Below are 25,496 nucleotides of genomic sequence, written 5' to 3'. Positions count from 1 at the left end.
TTTTCTTTAATATATCAAGAAAAAACAGCTATTTTTTCTTTTAGCATGAGAAGCTCAAGTCATCTAACTCAAATAATATAACCATGTTATGGTTTTCAAAACGTACCGAGACAAATCCAGAAAATGGTGCTGTAATGAAATGAGTAAGTTGATGGTGACGTTGGGTTACTCTACAGCTGAAGACAAGCATATGCCACTTCAGTGCCCTAATCAGATTTACTTTTAGCATCTGACTCTTCTAGTGACCAAGCAGCCGATAGATTAAGAAAAGGATGGCCAAAGCACTGAAACGTGAAGACAAGCAGGTGCCGATACGATCGTGGATTATTACTGCTGGCTGGTTTGGTGTGAGAAAAAAATACTGTTCTGGCTGAAAATTTACGATCGTTTACGACCAAGCGAACAGGCTGAAGATCATATGGGCCATTCCCATCCCGATGCATAATTTATGGATTTACGTTACTCGCGAAGCAACGCTTGTCTCGATCGTTTCGGACAGGGAAAGAGAAGATGTAGAAACATGGACTATGGAGGCTGGGGCTGCTAAAGACCAACTTTATGCCTTCCTTTTCTTCAGAAAAAACGACACTCTAAAAGAAAAAGGTGGATCTTTTGTCTCAAGTTCAATTTAGTCATTCAACTCTCAGAATGACCAAACTATTCCCTCAACTTTCGATTTTAGTTCAATTTCGTCCGTACGCTGATGTGGCGCTCCATATTAGCGGTTCCAGTCAGCAAAGCCTAGTGGTGACCGTAGCTTTGGCTAGCCTGGCAGCCATGCAATGCATTAAAACTAATTTCACATGAGATTGCATTGGTTCTAGTCATGAAAGGGACTTAAATTTTCCTTGGATCAATAACATACTCCCTCCATCCTAAAATAAATATCGATGTGGTATTCATGACGGTCAAACTTTCGTAAGTTTGATTAGATTTGTAAAAAATATTAACAACATTTAAATCTCTAAACAAGTTTATATGAAAATAGATTCAACGATCTATCTAATGATACTAATTATGTACTATAAATATTAATATTTTCTTGTGTATATTTGGTTAAAATTAAAAGCGCATGACCCCTCGGGAAGCGAGAATGACATTTATTTTAGGATGGAGGAATCATGTTCTTTCTTTTGTCGTTAGATCCTCCGTGCTCAATTATGTCCTAGCATGATGTTGTTCAAACCAAAATGCAATGAACTTGAGTGTGAAAGTACGGAGTAATTTTACCTACACTAGCAATGCCAACTGCCAACACTCGCGACACCAGCACATTTGCTCACTAGGGTTGCCAACGTGGAGTGCCACATTAGCACAAGGACGAATTTAGACAAAAAAAAAAAGATGAGGGACTCCTTTGGCCAATTTAAAAGTTGAGGGACTAAATTGAGCTTGAGACGAAAGATGAGGGACTAATTTGGTTATTCCGCCAAAAGAAAAGAAGAAAGAAGTCTCCTTGACAAGTTATAGAAAGCTTCGTCAGTCTGTTGAGTCCCAGAATCAGTGCAGCCACCATGAATGAGTATTTTGCTTATCCAGACGAATCAACCAATCCTACTGGGACGAGAAGCCTATATCAGAAGCTTACGAATTTGGCCAATCAATCGCTTGATTCAGTCCTGATGTCATAAAATTCTACTTGCTTGAAGAAATTTTAGTGGTGCCAGTACAATACACGTATACAACAACCATATCATTCAATATACTTCAAATGCAAGACAGATTCAAATCTGGACACCTTTCCTAGTACAGGCTCTACATTTCTTTCAGTCCCAGACAACAAAAGGATCAAAGAGAAAAGCTGCAGAAAATGAGTACCACATTACATCAAACTTTGAAAACTTCAGCTCCAACAGAATCATAGCTTAACCTCAACATCCACACCGGCAGGGAGCTGGAGTTGCATCAATGAATCAATTGTTTGGGCAGTTGGATACATGATGTCAATCAGCCGCTGATGAGTCCGGATCTCGAAATGGAACCGTGAGTCCTTGTGCACGTGAGGAGAGTTCAGCACACAATAGATTCTCCGCTTAGTGGGCAGAGGAACGGGACCCATGGTCTTTGCGTTGGTTGTTTTGGCAGCCTCAATTATCTTCTTGCAGGAGTCCTCTATCAACGGCACCCAGTAGGACCGCAGCTTGATTCTGATCTTCTGCTTGGGTGCGAGCTGAGAAAAGATAACATTCAGAAAAAGAGTTGTTAGTCGTAGAGAGATGAGCAACTTCTGCAGGCAAACTGGACAGTGAAGATATAAAAACATGCCGTTGATTTAGAGCAAGGTCATATAATGTTTAAATATGTTTCCTATAGAAAAAAGAAACCTTATAAAACTTCATTTTCCTGTGCAACAGACATGCTTATGTTTTCCCACAAAATGCAGTCAACTAATAGCTGGCAGGAGTCAAGACACATTAATGCCATCAAGCTAGTTAAGCTCAATTTGTGAAGGCAAGTGTATGCATTTGCCCTGTATATTATAAAAAGCGGGCCAAATCTAGTAATATTCTGAAAATATAAACGTTCAATAAAACAGTTCACTAAAATTAATCTACAAAGAATATTGGCAGAAAAAGAATATTGGGGCAAAAAAGGGTATGCCATGGCTGCGTTTGTTTCCACCTACCCTCATCTAGATTTAATAAATTTCAGTACAATTGCAGCTAATTCAAGCTGATGAGATGCATATCTATGATTAGCTCTTTCAATAATATGCAATTCGTGGTTGCTTATATACTTATCAAACTCTAGAGCATCCTCTGATGGCACAACATCATCATTAGCACCATGTACTGTCAACACCCTGCAGTTTGGGTCAATAGACAAGCTTGCAGAGTGCATATCTGTCTTAAGACGATCCATCAGACTTTCTTTGGTCACGCGGTAGATGATACGTCCTGTTTTGTCTTCCACATCAATGAAACCATGCTGATTAATCCTTTCCATGTAATCATTTCCAAAACGATCTCCAATTCCACGTTCCAGATTAAACCTTCCAGACAGGTTAATAACTTTAGATATATCGTGATGCATGGATGCATAGAGGATAACCACATTTCCTCCCTTACTGTGGCCAGCAATAGCATGGGTGTCACGCTTGTGTTTTTTGAAATGTAGGATCACATCACGTAAATCGTCCACTTCTTTATAGTAGTTGCCATATTCAAAAGTACCTTCACTTTCTCCATTGCCAGAAAAATCAAAACGAAATATGCTGATATTTTCTGATGTCAATGCATCAGCAAGACTTAACAGAGTTCTACTTTCCTTGGATGACCTAAATCCGTGGCACAACACTACAAGGTCCTTAGATCCAGCTTCATGCAAAACACCAACAAGTTTCTCTCCGTATCTGTTTATTATCACTATTTTCTCTTGTGATACATCTAAAGAATCACTATGAGAGGAGCCCAACTGTGCACAAGGCCTTGTAACAATTTCTTTTCCAGCAGTTCCATACAACAACTGCACACAAATATTCATGATGGACATGCTTAACAAGAAGAAACATGAAGCAGCAAAGTAAACATACAATTGTAAGGAGTAACCTCAATGGCAGATTATACAGTGTTAGCTTTGTTCTATTTTGCTACTCACTCCATTCCAAATTGTAAGTCGTTTTGGCTTTTCTAGGTGCATAGATTTTGCTATGCATCTAGGTATATACTGTGTCTAGATACATAGTTTTTATTGTGTATCTAGAAAAGCCAGAACAACTTACAATTTGGAACAAAGGGAGTACTTAATAGTCATTTTTTACATGTCTTCAAAACACACCTTTGTCCTTTTTTTCTGAATTGACCATTTCCATGTGAGAAAAGTAAATAAGTTTATACAAGTATAAAAGGTTGAGCACATACATTGACAACATCTATTTTAGAATGGAGGAAGCCACTCGAACTCCAACAGTTTAAGGACAGTACCAAGGAGGTTCCAAGTTATACAAGCAAGAGGAATGGCATAACTTGTCGAATTTTAAACACAACCACACAGTTAGATATTGCTAACTGTTCAGGGGAACACTTTTGTTACAGCAGTGGGCGCAATTACAGCGAGGTGGGATGTGGCAACAGCAAGGAATGCATCCTCCGTGTTTGCCGAGCACGTGAGATGGCCGCTATGTATTTCTTTGCTTCGTTTGTATGACCAAACAATACCAGGCTTGAGTCATGAGTCAGCCACGTTTTATTATTAATTAATTTTGGTGTAATAATTGGTCTGATTCTCTTGGTCACAAGAGATGAAGCTGGATTTTTTCCTTTATCTGAGAAAAAAGTGAGATATTGCTATACATATGTTTGTCTCTAATATATTTTATACAATTGTACTTATTACACAAAACTCGCATGCCTATGACAGCTTGCACAACTAGGATAGACTATCTATACTTGTATTTAGTACAACTGTAGCAATGGTGGTACATGCATAGACCTTTAATCAACACCTTATAATCAGGTCCCATCAAAACGAATAGTGCATATCCTTCTCCCTTTATCTTGATTCAATGCGAGAGTTCCTATTTTCCCTATTACAAATTAATTAGGGGACTTCAAGCACTTAGAGCAAAGGAGAAGGAATAAACATATCCTTCTCCCTGTGTCTTAAGTTGCTCTATTGTTTATATTGAATGAAAGAACAACCATACAGTAGCAGGAAACTAAACCAAAAAACACACGAAAAATGACAGGAATAAACCTACTACTAGTGGACATGTGGACATCTCTTACTGATTAGACATTGTTTTTTCCACTGCTCTGGATCCCTACTTGTTTAGAGCATTGGCCATTGGACATGTGGACATCTCTTATACTGATTAACACTTGGTGCCACCATTTTTCAAGTACACCAAATAATTCCAAGGAGGAATAGAGCATTAATAGGCAGAAAACTTTGAAAGTTTCATCAAGCAAGCTTTCAAGTGCTAAGTTGAATCTGGAAAGGTACACCGCCATAGACCCTCAGATATCCTCATTCCAGTTCAATAGGAATGATTTGAAGGACAGAGTGACAGACTAAATGATATTTCATGTATAGTCTCTTCAATCGTGTGCTGGTAACTATGCATAACTTAAGCATTAAGGATGCTAAACTGTCTAACATGATATGGGACTTTTACAAAGCATACATTTCTGAAGTCCAAATCGCACTCACATGAACAATAGTTTACAGTAAGAATAACGGCTTAAACAAATGCACTGACTGTGATATTGTCTATCATTTTTCTAACACTCCAAAGAAAGCTTGAGTAAGGGGATTAATTCACTGCACTAATGTAATCCATGCCAAGTAGCATCGTTGCATCCTGACCCATTTCTAAATGCTACTTACATAGATACCCTGAGTACATCATCCTCTCCATTTATAGTGATTATACAAGTTACAAATAAAATGTGCACTACAATGCAGCAATAAAAGAGAAACATGTTATTGTTAGATTGATCTCCAATCCCAAACTGGGCCCAACGGCCCAGTTGGGCCTTTGATCCGCGCCCTGATGGGGAGCGCCCAACCCACTATGGCTGGAGGACCCCTGTCACACTGCGCAATAAATAGAGGTGGGGCCGGCAGGCTCAAGTCACGAGGTTCGCCTGAGCCGAGCTCCCCACCGACACCTAAACCCTAATCCGATCCAGAGGGACGGAAGCCAGTGACGGGAAGCCACCAGCCGCGCCGCACCGCTCCACCGACGTCGGCGGCTTGATCGATCTCTTCCCCGAACGTCGCTGCCCGTGCGCAGACTTCACCGTCGAACGAGATGGCCGACGCTTCTGGACCTCCCTCCGCGGTGTCAGGTTCGAACACCTTCTCTTTTTCCTCTATGTCTCTCTAGTTCTACATGTATTAAGATGTGCTGCGTCTTTTATCCCGAATAGAACCATTCTACCGGCTAGATCTATGCTTCTAATGATCCTAGAAATATCAACAATGGTACCAGAGCGAGGTTTTCTACGGTTTTAGATCTAGAACGGGTGAACGATAAAACACAGAGTAGATCCGTTCAGGATCTGAGAAAAGAAGAGGGTTTTCCTAACCCTAACCCTAACTGGGTGAAAGAAAGAATAGAAGGAGGGCTTGGTTTCAAGTCCACTCGAAACCGAACCCTAAACCCGAAATCAATTCGGGAAGAAGAAGAACAAAGCGAATCCCTAACTCTAACCCGAAACCCTAACCCTAGATCGCCAATCGGTTGAATCCGAAAAGAACAAGTCAGAAGGGGAAGAAGGGGAAGGGGAGGCCTGCCTCGACCGCTGCTAACACCGCCGTAGCGCGGCTCTCCGGCGTGCGGGGAGAAGAAGGCCGAGCCGGGGGCGCTGCTCGCCGGCTCGGCCAAGGAGGCACCGCGGCCAGGCCGCTCGACGGCGGCGCGCTCACCAGCTGGGGAGCGCGCACGCCGACGAGGGGGGCGACGACGGCGTCGAGGCCCTCGTCGTTGCCTGCTCTTCGCTCGGGCTCGCGCGGCTGCGTGAGAGAGAGAACGGGAGGGAATGAATGGGTTAGGGTTTTCAGGGGAGCCGCTGCCCGTCGCGTTTTTGATCGAGCGACGCGCGCGGACTGGCCGTCGGATCGGCGCGGACGGCTCAGATCGAGCGGGCCGTTTCGCGGCCCTAGGTGGGCGCGCGCGGCCGCGGCACTTTGCCGGCCCAGGCCCACGTTGCGGCCTAGGTGCGGCCGGGCGCCGCGCAGAGGTGGTGGGCCGAGCCGAATTGCCGGCTTCAGGCCCAGTAGCAGTAAAGAGGGAGCCCAATTTTCCTTTTTCCAGTAAAATTGGAAAATGGAAAATGACTCAAAAGAAATCAGAAAAACGAATTTTTCGTGTGGGTAAAATTCAAGGAAATGAGTTCAGTTGTCCGCTGCGTATTTTAAAGTTGTTACTTTCATTATTAAATTCGAGCCAACGGGAGAATTTAATTTTAAAAAATGAATATGTTTTTAGCTTATTATAATATTGTTATTATTCTAACCAACGTTGATTAATGGCAATATTATGACTGAGTTTTGTCATGCATTAATTCTATTTCTGCCCAACGGTGACTATAGAATTAGTGTAGAGGACAATTGTATGTTTTAATTTTGACCAACGTTGAAACTAAGGACATGCAATTGTTATTATTATGTTTATGTTCTCACTCCATATGAATTGTGTTTTCAGGCGGATACAACTTAATGGGTTGTATCAAAGAGATCCCCACTCTCAAAGGTGACAACTACATGAAGTGGAAGAAAAAGATTGACATGGCCTTCATCTTGGCTGAGGTGGACTAGGGTAGTCACCTCACCGTGTCCCACTGAGCCTGTGGCACCGGTGAGGGAGACAAACGAGGCTGATGTCGCTTGGGCAACCAGAGAAAGGGATTTTACATCCCAAAAGATGTCCTATGACCTTGAGCATAGGAAGTGGATCACTGTCAACTAAAAATGTTTGGCTGTGATAAAGAACACGATTGAGCCTGCAATTGTGGGCTCAATCTCAGAGTATGACACCGTCACCAAGTACCTCGATAGAATAAAGAGTCAGTTCACTAGCTCTTCAAAGACATATGCTACCCAGCTGATAAAGCAGCTGGTGACAGAGAGGTACTCTGAAAATGGTGGCATAAGAGAGCACATACTAAGGATCTGGCTCTTAAGGAAGAGTTTCTTATCCATCTGATTTTTGCTTCCTTGCCTAAAGAGTTTGACACTTTTGTTATCAACTATAACATACAGTCCGAGAAGTGGGACTTAGAGAGGACTCATGGCTAGACAACAAGAAAAAGAATAATAATGTTAACATCCTCCTCAAAGCCAAAGGAAAAGGGTCACATGCTGCATCAGCCTCAACAGAACAAGTTCACAGTAGAGAAAGATCAGTGTCTCTATTGTAAGAAGACGGGACATTATAAGAAAGATTATCCCGATTACTTAAAGATGGTCATGTCAAAGAAATGTGAGAATATTATTACGTTCATAAATGAATCCATGTATGTACAGTATTCGAAATCTACTTAGTGGATTGACTCAGGTGCATTTGTTCATGTTGCTAATTCTTTACAGGGAATTCCGTTCGATGAGGACTACGCAAAGAAGAGAAAGACACGTCAAAGTTGCAAATGGAGTCCGAGCAGATGTCGAAAGTCCGTTGGTGATCTTTCTCTAGAGCTTGCTGATGGCTTCACACTTTTACTTAGAGATGTACTTTATGTTCCCTCCCTACAGAGAAACTTAATTAGTGTTTAATGCTTGGACAATGATGGATATGATTGCCATTTTAGAAATGGCAAATGTAAGATAACATTTAATAATGCATGTGTTGGTCTTGCTATCTTACAAAATGAGCTTTATTTGTTATCACTACGTGATGATGTGAATGTTGCTATGCGATGATGAGAACATTGCGTGCGACAATGAGAATATATCATCGTCTACGGATGTAAACAGAAAACTGAAAGAGAGCTCACGATGCGTTGTCGAAATTATGGCACTGTCGTTTAGGCCTATATTTCGAGGGAGGAAATAGAAAGACTAGTTAAGAATGATATTCTTTCCTCTATTAGAGTTCTCAGATTTAGAATAATGCAGAGAATGCATAAAAGAAAAGTATGTAAAGAAAATTAAGAAAAGATGTCAAACGAATCGCAGGAATTTTACAGATTATTTACATAGACATTTGTGGTCCGTTTCCTGTAAAAAGTGTGGATAGTTATGATTCGTTCATAACATTCACAGATGATTACTCCCGTTATGGCTACATTTATCCAATAAAAAAAAAACAAAAGCATTGGATAAATTTAAGATATTTCAGGCAGAAGTAGAAAATCAACACAATTTAAAGATTAAGATAGTCAGATCCGACTGTGGGGGGGGAGTACTACGGTCGGCATACCCCATATGACCAAGTTCCTGGACCTTTTGCAAGGTTCTTACAGGAGAATGGCATAGTAGGCTAGTATTCTACACCGGGCGAACCTCAACAGAATGGGGTAGCTGAAAGACACAATCGTACCATGATGGATATGGTGCGTAGTATGATAAGTTACTCCACCTTACCGTTGAGCCTGTGGATGGAGGCGTTAAAAACCGTCATTCATATTCTCAATAGAGTACCAAGTAAGTCGGTAGTCCAAAACACCGTATGAGTTGTGGACAGGAAAGAGTACCCTCACTAAACCACTTACGTGTGTGGGAAGAGTCCTACTGAGGCTAAAGTATTTAACCCAAACATTGGGAAATTAGATCCCAAAACAGTAAGTTGTCCATTTCATTGGCTACCCAGAAAAGTCAAAAGGTTTTCGTTTCTACTGTCCAGACTAGACATACAGTTTGTGGAAACGAGACACGCTGTCTTCCTAGAGGATGAAATGATGAGGGGAAGCATGGTATCTCGAGAAATTGACCTTGAAGAGAAGCGGGTGTATGCGCCCACTCCGATGATTCATGAGCCTATTTTTCTCACTTGCCCGCTGTCGCTGCCCCAATAGTGCAAGATACTGTGGTGCCAGCACATATTGTTATTCCGTCTGTGGCAACAATGAATGACGATGAGGAATCTGTTCTTCAGGATCCTGTAGAACCTATTGCCACACATGAGGCGGAGCAACAACAGCCTCAAACAGAAGATGTGCCAAATGTGGAGGCCCATAAAGGTCTCAAAGAGTTAGAAAATCAGATATTCCTGCTGACTATGAAGTATACAACACTGAGAAATTTCAAATGAAGGATGATCCCACCTCATTTGAAGAAGCCATGAGAAATGAACATTCATCAAAATGGCTTGAGGCCATGGAAGATGAAATGAAATCTATGAATGCCAATAAAGTTTGGGACTTAGAAATAATTCCTAAAGTAGGCAAAACAGTAGGCTGTAAATGGATCTACAAAACAAAACTTAACTCTCAAGGGAATATAGAGATATAAAGCGCGACTTGTGACAAAAGGCTTTACGCAAAGAGAAATGATTTATTACAATGAGACATTTTCTCTAGTCTCATGTAAGGATTCCTTCAGAATCATAATGGCATTAGTGGCACATTACAATTTAGAATTACATCAGATGGATGTAAAGACGACATTTCTCAACGGGGACTTGGAGGAAAATATTTACATGGCACAACCGAAAGGATTTGTCATAGAAGGAAAAGAACGAATGAGATACCGCCTAAAGAAATCCATTGATGGATTAAAACAAGCTTAAAGACAGTGGTACTTAAAGTTTGATCAGACAATAAGGAATTTTAGGTTTAAAGAGAATATAGAGGACAATTGTGTCTAATACAAAGTTTAAGAATGAGGAGTTTATCTTCCTTGTCCTATATGTGGATGATATCTTACTTACTAGCAGTGATGTCAGTCTACTACTAGAGACAAAGAAGGTTTTATCCTTAAAATTTGATATAAAAGATCTTGATGAAGCTTCAGTTCGTTCTAGGGATCGAGATTTACCGAGATAGAAGGAAAGGGGTATTAAGGACTGTCACAAAAGACATACATAGAAAAAATCTTAAAGAAATTCAGTATGCATAAATGTAGTCCATCACCTGCTCCTATAGTCAAGGACGACAGATATGGGGATTTTCAATGTCCCTAGGAACCAATATGAGATCGATCAAATGAAAGCGGTTCCATATGCTTCAGCCGTCGGAAGCTTGCAATATACTCAAGTATATACGCGCCCTGACTTGACATTTGTTACCGGGTTAGTAAAGAAATTAGTAAAGAAAGTCTTGCATTATTTGCAAGGAACGAAAGGCCTCATGATGACGTATAGAAGATCTGATTCACTCCATATAGTGGGATATTTAGATTCTGATTATGCGGTAGATGATAGAAAATCCACGTCTGGATATGTATTCACTCTCGCAGGGGGAGCTATTTCATGGAAAAGCTCAAAGCAAACCATCACTACATCGTCCACAATGTATGCCGAGTTTGTAGCGTGTTATGAGACAACGTGGCAGGTGAACTGGCTAAAGAAGTTCATACCCGGTTTGAAGGTGGTTGACGACATCTATAGACCACTTAAGTTATACTGCGATAATAATCCGGCAGTATAGTATGCTCACAACAATAAGTCAAGTGGTGCTGCCAAACACATTGACATAAAGTATTATGTTGTGAAAGATAAAGTCCGGGATCATGTCATAAGTCTTGAGCATATAAGTACCGAAAAGATGCTCGCGGATCCGCTTACAAAAGGCTTACCACCCAACGTGTTCAGAGAACATGTAGCCGGCATGGGTTTAAGGGAAAACCTATAATTCCTGGACAAAAGAAGGCTCAAAGTTAAGTATCTATTTCAGAACAGAGTGGTGTGTTGTAGTTATTAAATCTATCGGCATTTGACCGTGACGATGAAACATGCTCTATGCACTAATCTGTAATGAAATGAACAAAAGTAAATAATATGAAATTGAAAGATGGTAGGAGATCAATGGGGAGATTGTTAGATTGATCTTCAATCCCAAACTGGGCCCAACGGCCCAGTTGGGCCTTTGATCTGCGTCCTGATCGGGGACGCCCAGCCCAGTATGGCTGGGGGCCCTGTCACACTGCGCAATAAAAAGAGGTGGGGGCGGCGGCTCAAAGTCACGAGGTTCGTCTGAGCCGAGCTCCCCCCAACACCTAAACCCTAATCCGATCCAGAGGGGCGCAGCCAGTGACGGGAAGCCACCAGCCGCGCCGCCCCGCTCCACCGACGTCGGCGGCTTCATCGATCTCTTCCCCGAACGTCGCTGCCCGTGCGCAGACTTCACCGACGAACGAGATGGCCGACGCTTCTAGACCTCCCTCCATGGTGTCAGGTTCGACACCTTCTCCTTTCCCTCTATGTCTCTCTAGTTCTACATGTATTAAGATGTGATGCGTCTTTTATCCCGAATAGAACCATTCTACCGGCTAGATCTATGCTCCTAATGATCCTAGAAATATCAACAGTTATATGGAGTAATAACTTTTCACAGTTCAATCGATCATGGCAGCAACAATATTAGAACAAAAGATTCAGTAACATAATTTGGGAATTTTTAGCTGTTAGGAAATGTACCTGCTCCCCATCATCCCCAATCGACGATGGCAACGGAATTCCCGTCCCCTCCCCTTCCTGAAAGAGTATCGATTTTAGTCACCGAATGAACAAGGTCTAACGGGTGCGAACTGAACCAATGCCGATTGTAACCCCCAGAGCCCACGCGGAATTCCTGGAACCGCGAATACCTACACCGCTACACGCCGGTCCGCCACCATGAAACTCACAGGTTTTGGACTCCACGTGCTCGAAACCACACGGCAATATCAGTATAGTCACGTACCGGTGGCGCGTCAGGGATGGCGTCGTCAGAAAGGGTCTCTGCAGGCGGTGCGACGGCGGCCTGGGAGCGGAGGGACACGCCACGGAGGGAGGACGGGAAGGAGAGAACCGCGGGGCTAGGGTTTGCGGTGCCGCGATGGAGGAAGAGGAGAGGGAGCGTGGAGGAGGTGGAGGTGGAGATGGGGACGGCCATGGCGGAGGGGAGGGAGAGGGGAAGAGGATGAGGAAGGAGCAGTAGCCGTTCGCCGCGTTGGGTTTTGGAAGACCTCTCGCTATCGCAGCGTATTATCCGATTCGGGGGGCATTTGCGCTTGAGCCCCTCCAGCTTTGCTGCTTTCAAAGCGAGGTGTCTGGATTTTTGCCGGCTCCAGGGCAAACTTGGATGAGTTTTATCTCCTCTAGCATTACTCTCAAAGAAGATCATGGATGATTTGCTCAGAAAAGAAGATCATGGAATTGGATATTACTGTGACTTCAGATAAAACTATGCAAGTTACGGTGTCGATCTGGCTGGCATAAACTTCATCGTCTGAAGGAAAGGAACAATCAGTAGTTACCTTCTTGCCTGGATAGACTGTCCATACGGGCATACCAGTGCTCAAATAATAGGATTACAGGAACTACATTTCATTGCACGAAACATAGTGATAAATTAGTCAGGTAAATAATTCGGAAACTTTACTACAGAAGCTAAAGCATCTGGAGTAACGTTTCACAGCCTCGGCAGGAGGCAAAAGAAATACAGAATGACAAGAGCCATAGAGGTGGCCAAACTAACTCTACTACAGACATACATCTACAAAAACAAAGAACCAACTATTCACTTCCCTTCTCTATCCCGGCCATCACCACCATCCCCAGCACTCCTTTTCCCAATTCCCTTCAGAGCAGCTACAAGATCCAGGCCCGACTGCTGCTCGCGAAGCCTTGAATATGATGGACCAGTTGCAGGCGCCCCCTGCTTAAGCTGCCACGGTAAAGGCTGCCTGTTGGGAGATGGAATCGCATTCGATTCATTCGACAATCGATCACCGAAAGTTGGCTTCACTGTGATGTCTGTTCTATCAGAATCCATCGCACATGATACCTCATTAAGGTTGAACCCACGAACGCTAGTTTCAGTCTTGTCACGATCAGATTTAGGAGATGTTGAGAAAGGGGCATTTGGTGGCCGGAACACCTTGCCTAACGCATGAGCCTCAGGTTTTGTAGGTGGACGACCAAGAGCAATTGTTTTCTTGTCTTCCTCTTCTTTCACGATGACCATGTGGTCAGGCTCTGCAGGCTCAGGGCATTTTTGCTTAATACTCTCGAATATCTTATCCTGATACAGATCCTTGCCACTTGCTGAGCGCCCTGAGTAAATGTTGGTCATGGGGAAAGCTTTCTCTGGTGGTGTGGCAGGTGTATAGTCAGGGGGGAGCAAATCATCCCAATTCTCCAACAGTTCTTTGTACACTTTGCGTAGTGTGACCTCTGTGAGGCCCGTAACCTTACAGATCTCTGCCTGAGTTTTGCGTTTGTCTTCAAGCTGACATGCAAGGTAGATAGCAGCAGCAGATATACTTATGGGATTCCGCCGTGTGCAGAAGCACTTATTAACAACCACCTCACCAATATGAGCTGCAAGTTCCTGAAGATTCGACATACAATATATTAAAAACGGATATTGGTTTTCAGCATAATGCTTCAGTAACAGGTTTTTCAGATCATCTGGTACCTGAGCAGATTTATTCAACTGGAGCAAACTGCAAAATCGGGGCATATGGACAGCTATTGAGTTGCTGTTAAGTGGTTGACTCAGTTTCAGAGATTCGCCGAGTATTTTGATGTATTTTCCTATCTCTTTTTGAGGAAGATTGCTAGCAGTAGAGATTTCCTGTTCAAATAGAAGCAGAAGGTGAATTGGTAGTGATTGATAAAATTAGTGTGACATGAATAGTATACCAAGTTTCAGATATTTGTCAGGTATTTTAAAAGTTTTTCCTGCTATCTATTTCTGAGGTAGATTGTTATCATAGAGATCTCTTGGGTCTTGCCTAAGTAGCAGACAATGTCTAATCAACCAATATGCATTAAGCGAAAATGCATGCTACATCAAGAGTTTGTGTAAAAAAATCAAACATAACCAAGCGGACAAGCATTTGGTTCATTGGCTGTCAATGAAGCAACATTAAAATGGTTTGTGATGAATTCAGGTATTCGAAACAGGGTTAAAGATACCCTGATAAGTATTAGCTACAACATCAGTCTACATACAGTGAGGTAACTAAGTTTTTTTTTTCCATCGATGTTAATGGCAAGCACAACATCATGGTAGATAACTACATATGATGGCTAAAAGGACACTGAATTCCGGTGATCTAACACTAATTAACTCGGTGACTTTGGTGGGCTATTTCAATACTCCATCCATCCCACAAAAAAATCCGTTCTGAAGCTTTGGAGCTTTTTCACAAATGAATTCGTTTTCTGTGGTCCAAGCTGAAATGGGACTAGTTTGCCCCCGGCGCGGCCTCTTCGTTTCGGCAGTAATTAACTCGCCTCTTCGTTTCCTGGGCCGTAATTAACGCAGCCAGCAGCCCGCGCAATCGGGAGCTCTGCAAAAAAACAGAGGCTGAGAGAGATTGAACTGTGATCTCCTGCCTCAGGCCGCGGTGTGCTTACCACTTCAGTTGGAAACGTTTGTTGTATGGAGGATACCCGCAACTCTATTTAATAAGGGTAGACAGGGAAAAATACACCCCAATAAATCACTCCTTGGTATCCTAAATCATGTCCAAAACAAACTTATTTCTGGGATGGAGGGAGTATGCTGGAAAGTAGCACATCTTTTGGAATTGAATCCATTAGCATATTTGAGTTTACTCACACAATTCCCAATTCCAAGAAATCAAATCTTGTGAAACAGCAAGATTTGGTGTTTCCAAAACTATAATTATCCATATAATAACCAGTAATATCTTTTGGAATTGAATCCATTAGCATATTTGAGTTTACTCACGCAATTCCCAATTCCAAGAAGTCAAATCTAGAGTAACAGCAAGATTTGGTGTTTCCAAAACTATAATTATCCATATAATAACCAGTACTAAATACGAATTGTTTGAATAAACGCATGCTTATGCTTTCGCAGCTAGGCATACCCATCTCTGCTGCACTAGACCAATAGAACAAACACATGGCGTGCGTGTGCGAATCACAAACAAACCTGCAGCGTCCGAGGCTGCTGCGCCTCGCGGATAGCCTGAACGAGCGCTGCGGTCGCGAGCGCCTCGACGCTCCGATTCCTGAGGCAGGTCGCGGACGAGCAATCCTTGAAGAGCTCGAAAGCGTGGTCGGCTATGTCCCTGTCGAGCCTGAGTATGGAGGCGACGTCGACGATCTGGAGGTAGGCGCGGAGGTTGTCGACGGAGACCATGGGCCCGGCGGGGTCCGGATTGGAGGCCGCGGCGGCGGAGTCGACGGCGAGCGCGCGCTCGAGCTCGGCGAGGAGGCCGGAGAAGGTGGAGGCGGAGCGGGCGAGGACGGGGTGGCGCTCGAGGGAGAAAGCCGAGAAGGCGGAGACGAAGCCCGCGGGGAGGAAGGGGTCCTCGTCATCTTCGTCTCCGGGGGAGGGGGCGGGAGCGGGATCGACGGCGGTGGCGAGGTCGGGGGTGACTAGGGGAAGCGGATGTAGTAAGGGGAGGAGGGGGAAGAAGGGGTGCGTGTGGAGGTGGCGCTCGACGACGATGCGGGCGCAGGTGGAGCACTCGGACACGGCGCGCGAGAGCGGCGGCTGCGTCGTCGCGCACCGCGCCGGCCCCGACGCGCGGCAGTAGGGGCACTGCGACGACATGGGGGGACGGCCGGGCAGGGACGGAGAGGCCTGGGCTTTGGGTTTGGTGGGCTCTCGAGTCTCAAGGTTGGAGATGAGCAGAGAGCAGAGACCAGAGAGCCAGAGACGAGCCCGGTCAGTCTCACTCGGTACCAGGCTCTCCCAGTCCCAGCTGAAAGCAAACAGAACGAGGCTAAATCGCCACGTTCGTTTGCTTATAAGCCATATTTATTTATTTTTCAATCAACGAATAATATTTTTCTCATAACAAATCAATCAATAGTAGTCATGGCTTATCAGCCAAGCGAATAGAGCAATTTCTTCTAATTCCATTCCCCAAGTTAATTCATTTTCAACATCGTTCCTTTTTAAAGATTGACATGGACAGTGCCGTAGTAATCCAACAAAAGCAGATAAATCATTAGGAATCATAGCACAGGCAATAATAGATGAGATGGTTAGGTTTCTTGTGGTTCTTTCATTGCTCATCGCTATGGGTGGTACTTTTACAGTGGGATGTTATCCCGTATGTATGTTCTATCGACAACACACTTTTGATCTTGTTACAAGCAAACACGAAGTCGGTGTCGATGGTAATGTCTAACGTAACGTTAAGTACTTCTGTACTCCAGTAAGCAGCAGCAGAAGCTAACGGGTGCAGACTGTAGAGTAGCTCCAAGGTGTTGTTTCTCCATGATCAAATGGTTTCTTTAAACCAGTATCAGCTATCATTTCCCTGAGATGGAAAAGACTTGGAGTCAGCCAAAACGAGCAAATATTTATTCCTAATCAGTAATCACTAACTAATCAGGCATCAAAATGTGCTAGCACATTCAGGGACACTGTTTTCCACACATCAACGCCGAAGATATTTAGATCTCACCAGATACACATTAATGCCTAAGATATTCAGATCTCACAAGACGTGTGGGAACCACAGAAAAAGTGAGAGCAGAGCACACTCATGTTGCCAGCACATTTACAAAGCATGTGCAACCCTAGTTAGTGTAGCGTATCTGCAAAACTGATAAGAAGAAAAATATTAGCTAGAACTCCTATAAGAAGAAAAATTTATGACACAGCCGAAAATGTTGAAGTTATAACGCTAAAGGTTAATTTCAGTGTAGTACATTGCAAATATGGAAAAGCAAGCTTACCATAATTTTGGTGTTTCTTTGAGAAGTTATATAAGGCTTTCACAATGGCACCATATTTCATTGATTTTAGTGGCCCCATATACCTGGAACAAGAAATATTATAGATTTGTCAATTGTGGTGATATACCTGGAGATTTGTCAATTGTGATGATTATTTTCGCAGTTAGGAATATTAATGTTTTGATAAAGAACTTACGTAATTTCAGTATACCGTAATCTCCATGCAGGAAATCCTAAATGGCATCTAGCAGGACCATACATGAGAAGAAGATCAGGTTCTGGTCCACCACAACCTAATGGATGAAGTCAGAACTTAAGTGATAAAGTCATTAAAGCATGATAAATAACTAAATAAGTATATGAAACAAAGCATGCAGAAAAGGGTGACTTTTCCAAGCATACCTACAGCTTTCAGTGCACTAGCCATGTCAGCTTCTGTAAATGCTGGTTTCCTTTTGCCATCTCCATGAGTATCACCATTGAAGTAAGTTGAGCAAAGTAAACTGGCTGCTTTTGCAATACCCTCCTTGCCATCAGAACCAGAAAGACAGTCTATCACCATCTCTCTTTGGCTACGGTGTAGATCTTTAATGTTTGCTCCAATGCCCTATATGTCACCATGAATCATAATACAGATTTACAAACAACAACAACAAAATGGACAAGCATACCAGTAGAGAATATACACAAAAGTAAGATCCTAATATAAAATGGAGTAGCAGAAAGCTCCGTAGTGCAGCTTACAAAATGTTCTCCTGCAGTCCTATCTCTTGAAACATTCACAGCAGGTTCAAATGATTTCTTCAGTACTCCTATGATGCAACATAGAATAGTGTAAGATAATCTTGTACGTGCTAGATTCAGTCTATAGGTCTCAAAAGAAAAAAAGATTGTGCATCTGTCAACTAAAAACATCACAATATGACATGTAAAGGATGACAGGAAAGTTAGTTTTGCTCTGCCCAGGTTATGACAGCTCTGTAATGCCTCTTGTAGTCATTTGATTTCTAATGAACCACATTTATTTACAGAAAAGGAATGATCATATAGGCAGATAAGTAGTCAACAACAAACTTCAGACTGAAAACAGCCATACCCTGCAATTCAAATGTTGAACTCATTGTCTTACCCTCGATGTCATAGAGACATACGTACTTCACACCCATAGATGAGAGCCAGCATAACAGTTGTTTGACCTTCGCAGTACTTTTAGCTTCTTTGCTATCTACCACAATAGCCAAGCACTTCAGTCTACCCAGATGAAGATTCTGATACTTCCGCAACAATCCAGATGAAATAAGATAGCATTCTAGACTATAAATCAGATGAGACCATAAATTTAAAAAGCTGATTGCTAAGTGGGTGATGGTCCACAGCAACCCCAAAATGAGCTTGATAATAATTGATGGTCTAGACATCTGCACGTACAGAGAGAAAATACAGTTGTCATGCTCTCTCACAGAATGCAATAAGGATTATAGAAATATATCCATGAGATACAAAAACATTAGAAATATTTAGATCCTAAAACTTAATGCAATCAAGTAACTGAAATACGATGTCAACATGCAACAGTGCTGTTCTGGGGTTGCATGACAAAAACTGATAATTCTGCGGTTGCCTCATCGCATCATTCATATTGCTAATGTATCATAATATTACCTCATAAATTTCAACTCTCAATTGTTAAGCGAACACATGAAGACTGAGGATATGGCTGAGCCTGAAACCTCTGTTATAAACTTAGTGCAGATTCCATTATATATCTCAGACTCAGCAAACAATTTCAGGGTTTTGCATTAATTAAAACAGGACTGCTACTGTCGCCATACTTTGAAGCTTGACAGAGCTGGAAACTTCTGGATTTTCAGCTAAGGTGATAAAAAATGTTAAATAAACTTTCAGCAAAGGTTGTAAGAAATGCGCGACTCAGAGAAACCTTATTAAGAAAGTGAACTTAAAATAAAAGAAAGCCATGGGCTAAGAAGTGTATATTATTTCTTCTATGATGTTCCTTCCACCGACTAGATTGAAGTCTCCTAAAATCAGTCTTATGCCTATAAATAAGAGGCAAAAGGTGCAAGAATAGCAGAAAAGGAGACCAGTTCATCAGCATACATACATGTGGAGGGGGCTGATTCATGAAGACGGAGGCCTCACTTGCCACAAATGCTTCCCTGAACAAGAACAATGAGAGAATTATTCTGAAGAAAAGGGGAAAATGGAGGCAGAGCGCATCATACCCAAATATACGAATGTCAAAATTATTGCAAATTGTACTGAACCTTTCCTTTTACCTGTCTACTTGCTTTCTCAACAAGAACAAGAGATCAAATCAACAGTAACACAAACAAACAAACAAGAGAGGCCAGCAAACAGCACGGAGAAACAGAACAGAAAGTGAGACAGGCAAGAAAACTAACATCGGTTTGGAATCCATGGCAGTCGCAGCTGAGCTCGGGAGGTTGAGGAAGAAACAACGGGAGCAACAAGAACCAGGTGCATGTGACAGTCGAATTAGAGAAACCTAATTGTGGCCAGGGCTGGAATGTCGGACTAGGCAAAAACTGTAGTAGTCATAGAAAGATCTGATTGGTTTCAACCAGGGCTTCTCTCACAACAAACCAGCATCAGCCGGACTTATCAACCCAGAAACCAATCCAACGAACGAGCCGTGATGAGAGGCTTCACAGGATTCCCCTCTCCTTTTCGCTTTCTACATTAAATTTCTCCACTTATTTTTCTTCTTTCTTCCTAACATGGTTTAGTTATTTAAGGCTCGCAATGACGTGGCCGCAGCAGGTGTAGAATAAACTACGTAACGACACCAAACACGTGGTGTGATAATATTGTACATTCAAAGACGATTAGCGGGTTAGGCGACACATCAATATTGTACATTCAAGAAAGACGATAGCAGATTAGGCGATACATCATCGCCACAAAAATAAAGATGGCAAAGTAGTGAAGGAGAGGTGGCCGACTCACTGTAGCCTGAGAGGGCCGAGAGTAAATTCGAATGCCACACGCACATTTCCACGAACACTTGGTAGAGAAAATTCAAATGCTACACGCACGTTTCCACGAATACTTGGCATGAGAACCCCGTTCACGTGGAGAACAGAGGCACGGCCAACCCTGCCGGTAAAGGAGCTTTTTACGGAGAGAAAAGGGGAGGAACGCGCGAGTGAGCGAGTTAAACCTGCTGGCAAGCGACGCGCTGGCGCCGCGCTTCCCCCGAGCCCGGCGGCGTCACGGCAGCATCAGCGCCGGGCGTGGAGGCGGATGCTACGGCCTTTTCCCTTTTCGAAGGCAGAACTTGGGGGAGGAGTTGCTGTCCTGCTGCTAGAGAGAGAAGTCGCGATCTGAACTCCCCCACTCGAAGTCGAAAGCCAATGCCCGTGAGCCTTGGAGTCAATGAGTCCGGTCGTCGACACGCCGGGAGGCGCCGTGGTGACCTGAGCGTATGGCATCTGGCGGCCGGAAGGGGACGGGGACTATTCCTGGTGAAATCGCAAACCAAGATACGAGATCGAGCCCGTGCCCGTGCCCGTGCCCGTGCCATACTGCCAGCAGCCCCGCCCCCGCCCATGTCTCCGGCTCACGGCCTACGAGCTACGATAGCGAGCAGCGAGATCTGGGCGGTAGAGGGGGCGTCGCCGCCGCCGTGGGTTCTGGGCTACGCGCAAGAGGGAGTGGCCGAGTTGGGCTCAAGGGTTAGCAACAGTTGGGTTTTGGATGCTTCTGCTGGGCTAGATGTTGGGCCGCTGATTCTCCGGCTCACGAGCTAAATTCACTTGACATTTATTAGATTCCCTCCAAAAAAAATTAATGTTTTTGCGATGTTTTTCAAAAACTTCTAAATATTTTTTATAGTTTGTCAGGATAAATATATTTTCTTGAAACTGCTACATATATTTACAGGAGCTCTAAATATTTTCTTTTGATTTATAGTATCCCGACCTATTAGTAGGATTTTTTTCTTAAAAAATCATAAGCTTATAGATATTTTTGTGGTTTAAAAGCCTTTGCCATGTGTTTACCAAGATTTTAATTAGAAATAACAAAACTAAAGCAGGGGGGTTATTTAAACAATTTTGTGAGTTGATAGAGATAACTCTAAAGCTCGAGGAGCAAACTTGAACAATAACGATACTTCCTTCTTCCAGAATTAGTAAGCTTATTTAACAAGAGGAAAAGTCTTGTAAAGTTGATTTTGACCTTTAGGCCCATTTGGATTGCAAGAAAAAAATAATGTTTTTTTACATTTTTCTGCAAAAAAAGCTAACTCCTGTATATGTAATGAATTGCTAAAAGATAAATATCATCTCATAAACACTTTGAACACATATATATTTATATAAGAATCATGCATCTCAAAAACACTTTGAACACATATATATTCATATAAGATTTATGCTCTAAACTTGTAATATAATTTGACTAATTGTTGGTCAAATTTTATAAAAAAATAATTTTTATGTAGTCATATACAATTATCTTTAGGCCCTGTTTGGTTTCCCATGACTAAAATTTAGCTACTAAAACCAATGACTAAACTTTAGTCACCCATGTTTGGTTCTAATGACTAAAAGTGACTAAAGGCCATTAAAGCAGTTCAACGAAGACCAAACTATTCCTAATGAATGCACAAATCAGGGTGAGAGACCAGCAATAATGAGGGGCAGCCCCTGTCCACTGGACACTTTAGCCCACTTTAGCACCTCCTTGGGTACTAATGTGACTAAACTACTTTAGTTCCTTTTTAATCAGTTTGTTTGACAGTTTAGTAGTTAAAGTGACTAAAGTTTAGTAGCAATGGAAAGCAAACAAGCCCTTAGACGGCAAAAGCACATTTTTCTTTAAGAGAGTAGTAGTTGGTGCATTCGACCAGTAGTCGGACCTGATGAACCGAAGAAGAAAACCGCACCATGGGCTTGGGCTATTGTGGGCTAAATTACGGGTCCAACGCCCTAACCTTGTCGGTTACAGGCATAAAGCCACAAGAAACTTCAAAAAAAAAAAGTCACCTCAAACTTCGGAGGCATGGCACCATCTTGCCACAATATGAGAGGAAGAATCTGATCTGAAATTCGGCATTCTGCTAGCACACTATCCGAGTGTAAGTGGTGTCAAATAGAGGCACTTGTGTCAATTGTCAAGGCGTCAGGATTTAATTTCTCCAGCACACGAGCGTATATGCTCGTCATGGTCACGATTTCTTTCGTGTTTGCCTCCGTATCGCTAGCGTCGCTTTTTTTTTTTTTAGTGGGCTTGGAACCTATCCCAATAATGGTATTGAGATATTTGCTTGGATTAGATATTCCTGCCTCAGATTACAGCATCACGTGTCCCCACCATATAAGAGTCTTGTACCCTGTTGATTTTTTCCCTTGAAACATAGTGTATGCTATAGATGATTAGGTTCTGCACTTTAGGATACCCAAGTTGTATGAAAAGCGCAGTTTGAATTTTACAGAATATATACTGCGATTTGCGCGTCTTCGGATGTCGAATGGTGCGGAATACATATTATTTTATATATCGGGCGTACTTGTTTGTTTCAGTCATGGCCCTGTCAAAAAAAGCAGTCCGTGCTCTAAGAGTTTGTTTGGAAATGTTACAATCCTCTTAATTTCATATGTATTGAAAGGGATTAAGAGTTTAAGACAGAAGATTAGTTTATTTTCTACTCTAATCCACATATATTGAGAGCGATCGACGAATTTATCCAAATAATGCTTAACTGGACAAAGTAGTAGAATGGTTACAACATGAACACATATGCATTATGCAGGAAGTGGTGAGCACATCAGTTTTTTTGACAAAACGCATCTAAAATTAAAGTTTTTCTACTTTCAACAAATCCTATGTCAAAGCACATATATGGAGTCTCGCTTAAAATTACCCGCCCGTGAAGGAGACCAGCCTCTCAGGTTTTAACACGAGATATTTTTCTCAGCCTGTTAACTCGTCGAGTGTGACAGCTGAAAGCGGCGCTGAAAGAGAACAAAAGGCTCAGATGGCTGCGTTTCCTAGCAGCCGTGTACATCGAGAGGACAGATAACCTATTCATCTGCAGTCCTTACTTCACATGAGATTTAGAGGCCTCACCCGCCATTCAGTACCCTGATATGAAGACTTGAGAATGCAACGCACATACAGTACAGCCATGTGCACTGCAAGCTGCAGACTAGCCGCCAAGCGTGAAATGCACATGCAGCACCGATCTGACCTTCTCCGGTCCCTTCCCTTTCCTTTCCTATCGGCAGCACAGGAAGGCGAAGACGACAAGCTGATCTGACGGAATTCCAGGCACGGGAGGAGCAAAGGCAAGGCATTGTGTGCACGCGTGCGCATCGCATCGCACGCAGTACGGCGGAGTTAGGCGCAATGATATGATAATGAGATGATGGGGAAGCTCTGTTAGTGCAGGAGCCACTCTCGGTTTGACGATCCCTCTCGCCGCGGATTTTTTTGCCGGCCGGCCTCCAACCAGAGCGGAATCCCAGCCCAAGACAAGCAGCATTACAATACACGAGCGATGCATTTGCATTGCAGCCGGATGATGATGGATGCATCCACGCAATTGGATTGGATGGGCGGTTCAGTCCCTTTTGTATTCTGTTGAATTCACACGCACGCGGTGTGGCCGCTGCTTATCCCTAATCAGCATCAGGCTTCTTCTTTTCTTTGTCTTTGGGGGGGGATCCGATCAGGCATTTGCTGGTGCGTGCCGCATAATATAATCTTCCTGGATCGATGGACAGATACTACTAGTAGGTGCCGGTCCATACGTGTCGAATTCGACCTCGCCAGTCGCCACGGCCTCCAGGGTCCAGCATTGGGAGCGGGCTCCACCTCTTCTCCTCCAACTTCTGGGTTCATCATGCGTGAAATCATGGCCCGCATCTCTCCTAGAAGCCATTATACGGTTTCTGAGCTGCCGCGTCCAATCACTGTGCGTTAGGGTTCAGAATGATGGTCATCGTCACAGGATTTTCCATAGATTGCAGGCATCACACGAAGGCATCCTTCAGATTTACTGCCTGCATATGTCCTGTTCCTTTACCTCTTCCGATCCTTTGCTGGGATAATGGCAGCTGGTCTGAAACCATGATGAACTCATGCTTTCTTGGTTTCTTCTTCTGGCCCCAAGCCCCCAACACAAGAAGCACATACGTACCTGTAGAGGAAGCGTGGATCAGCATCGAAGGGACACGGGTGCATACATAACATCAGAGCAAAAGGATCAGAGGGGTGAAAAAGGCATGATGATCAATCAAAAGGGCAAAAGCGTAGAGCAAATCAGAACTGTCCTTTTGGTGCTCTCACAAGGCATGTATGCCACGTCTCGCTCCTAAGCTCCGGATTGCTCAACGGGGGTGATCTTTCTCAGCATATCTATATCCAGGGGATCCAGATCATCATGCACAAGGAATTGAGCACTGCTAATTGCCGAATCGGTCATTGCTCCAATCGGTGTAGTATGCGTGTAGTTGAGCTCAAGCATCTCTTTTGCAGCATGCCAAGAATGGCCTGGCCAATGGCCATGCATCCGATAGTGCAGAAACGACAACTGTTGAGTGAATCTTATCCTTCCCCTTGCAAAAGCCACATCTATATATATTGTCTTCCTCAGCGTCTAACTCGTCTATTGTTACACAATCAATCAGACATCATGATTCTGCCTGCCCCCACTGAAAAGAAGCTTACAGTTGCATCAGTCCAACGATATGATGTTCACAGTGCAGTGCTGCTCAAATAACTCAAATAAAGAAAAGGGTGAGCGTTGTATCAGTCCAAGATATTTTCGGTCCTGCTTCCTCTGGTAGTGGAAAAGATCAGCATATGCCTGCCTGATTGTCATCCTCGTCAATCGTCATGATTCTACTGACATGGTGGGAAGAACTCAGGTACGAGTACGATAATGATCCTAGTAAGCCGGACAAAGCTGTGCCTTTAGAGTTTTCTTGAGAAGCAGGGGTAACCATTCAAAATGGTTGCTTATTGAGAGACCTGCGTGCTCTGATTGAAAGTAAAGTAAAGAATAATACTATAATGTGGGTGGAGAAACACGCTGTTAAAGCTGAACCACGGTGTGTGGATCCATGCTTCCAAAGTTCCAATCTTCTAGCTTGGAAAGATGGCTCCGATAGTGAACTGGGAGACAACGTGTACGGGAGCAACTGGTTGGAGCACGAAAGTTTCAGATTTTTAACGTCGTGGTCCTATAGTG

General features: G+C 43.2%; 4 protein-coding genes across 7 annotated transcripts; all 4 read right to left on the bottom strand.

Moving 5' to 3' along the window:
* Positions 1-1,693: 1,693 nt before the first annotated feature.
* On the bottom strand, positions 1,694-12,552 carry LOC136550692 (small ribosomal subunit protein uS10c-like). The gene is made up of 3 exons (XM_066542297.1): positions 12,285-12,552; positions 12,020-12,076; positions 1,694-2,170 (listed from the first exon to the last, which is right to left on the bottom strand). Exons 1-3 carry the CDS (start codon positions 12,474-12,476, stop codon positions 1,859-1,861), a joined length of 561 nt encoding a protein of 186 aa, XP_066398394.1. The 5' UTR covers positions 12,477-12,552; the 3' UTR covers positions 1,694-1,858.
* LOC136550682 (uncharacterized) lies at positions 2,179-5,762 on the bottom strand. Its single transcript, XM_066542293.1, has one exon. It carries the CDS (start codon positions 3,490-3,492, stop codon positions 2,629-2,631), a length of 864 nt encoding a protein of 287 aa, XP_066398390.1. The 5' UTR covers positions 3,493-5,762; the 3' UTR covers positions 2,179-2,628.
* Positions 12,553-12,894: 342 nt separating the features above from the next.
* On the bottom strand, positions 12,895-16,148 carry LOC136504917 (plant-specific TFIIB-related protein 1-like). The gene is made up of 3 exons (XM_066499973.1): positions 15,495-16,148; positions 14,004-14,162; positions 12,895-13,916 (listed from the first exon to the last, which is right to left on the bottom strand). Exons 1-3 carry the CDS (start codon positions 16,119-16,121, stop codon positions 13,104-13,106), a joined length of 1,599 nt encoding a protein of 532 aa, XP_066356070.1. The 5' UTR covers positions 16,122-16,148; the 3' UTR covers positions 12,895-13,103.
* A 402-nt stretch (positions 16,149-16,550) lies between these two features.
* On the bottom strand, positions 16,551-20,862 carry LOC136504895 (uncharacterized). Of its 4 annotated transcripts, none has more exons than XR_010771014.1 (8): positions 19,681-19,865; positions 19,380-19,434; positions 18,354-18,675; positions 18,002-18,069; positions 17,664-17,864; positions 17,454-17,550; positions 17,258-17,340; positions 16,551-16,836 (listed from the first exon to the last, which is right to left on the bottom strand). XR_010771014.1 is itself a non-coding variant. In XM_066499957.1 (8 exons), exons 2-8 carry the CDS (start codon positions 19,398-19,400, stop codon positions 16,829-16,831), a joined length of 804 nt encoding a protein of 267 aa, XP_066356054.1. In that variant the 5' UTR covers positions 19,401-19,434; positions 20,460-20,862; the 3' UTR covers positions 16,551-16,828. The 4 variants fall into 4 exon arrangements, 3 of the variants coding, with proteins under 3 accessions (XP_066356054.1, XP_066356037.1, XP_066356044.1); XM_066499957.1 differs by lacking the exon at positions 19,681-19,865 and adding an exon at positions 20,460-20,862 and having other exon boundaries at positions 17,660-17,864; XM_066499940.1 differs by having other exon boundaries at positions 17,660-17,864; positions 19,681-19,858.
* Between the last annotated feature and the right edge of the window lie 4,634 nt (positions 20,863-25,496).

Source organism: Miscanthus floridulus, chromosome 1 (assembly GCF_019320115.1).
Source record: "Miscanthus floridulus cultivar M001 chromosome 1, ASM1932011v1, whole genome shotgun sequence".
In the NCBI taxonomy this organism is placed as follows: Eukaryota; Viridiplantae; Streptophyta; class Magnoliopsida; order Poales; family Poaceae; genus Miscanthus; species Miscanthus floridulus.
The sequence above is the reverse complement of the archived record's forward strand: the minus strand, read 5'-3'. Positions and strand labels throughout refer to the sequence as shown.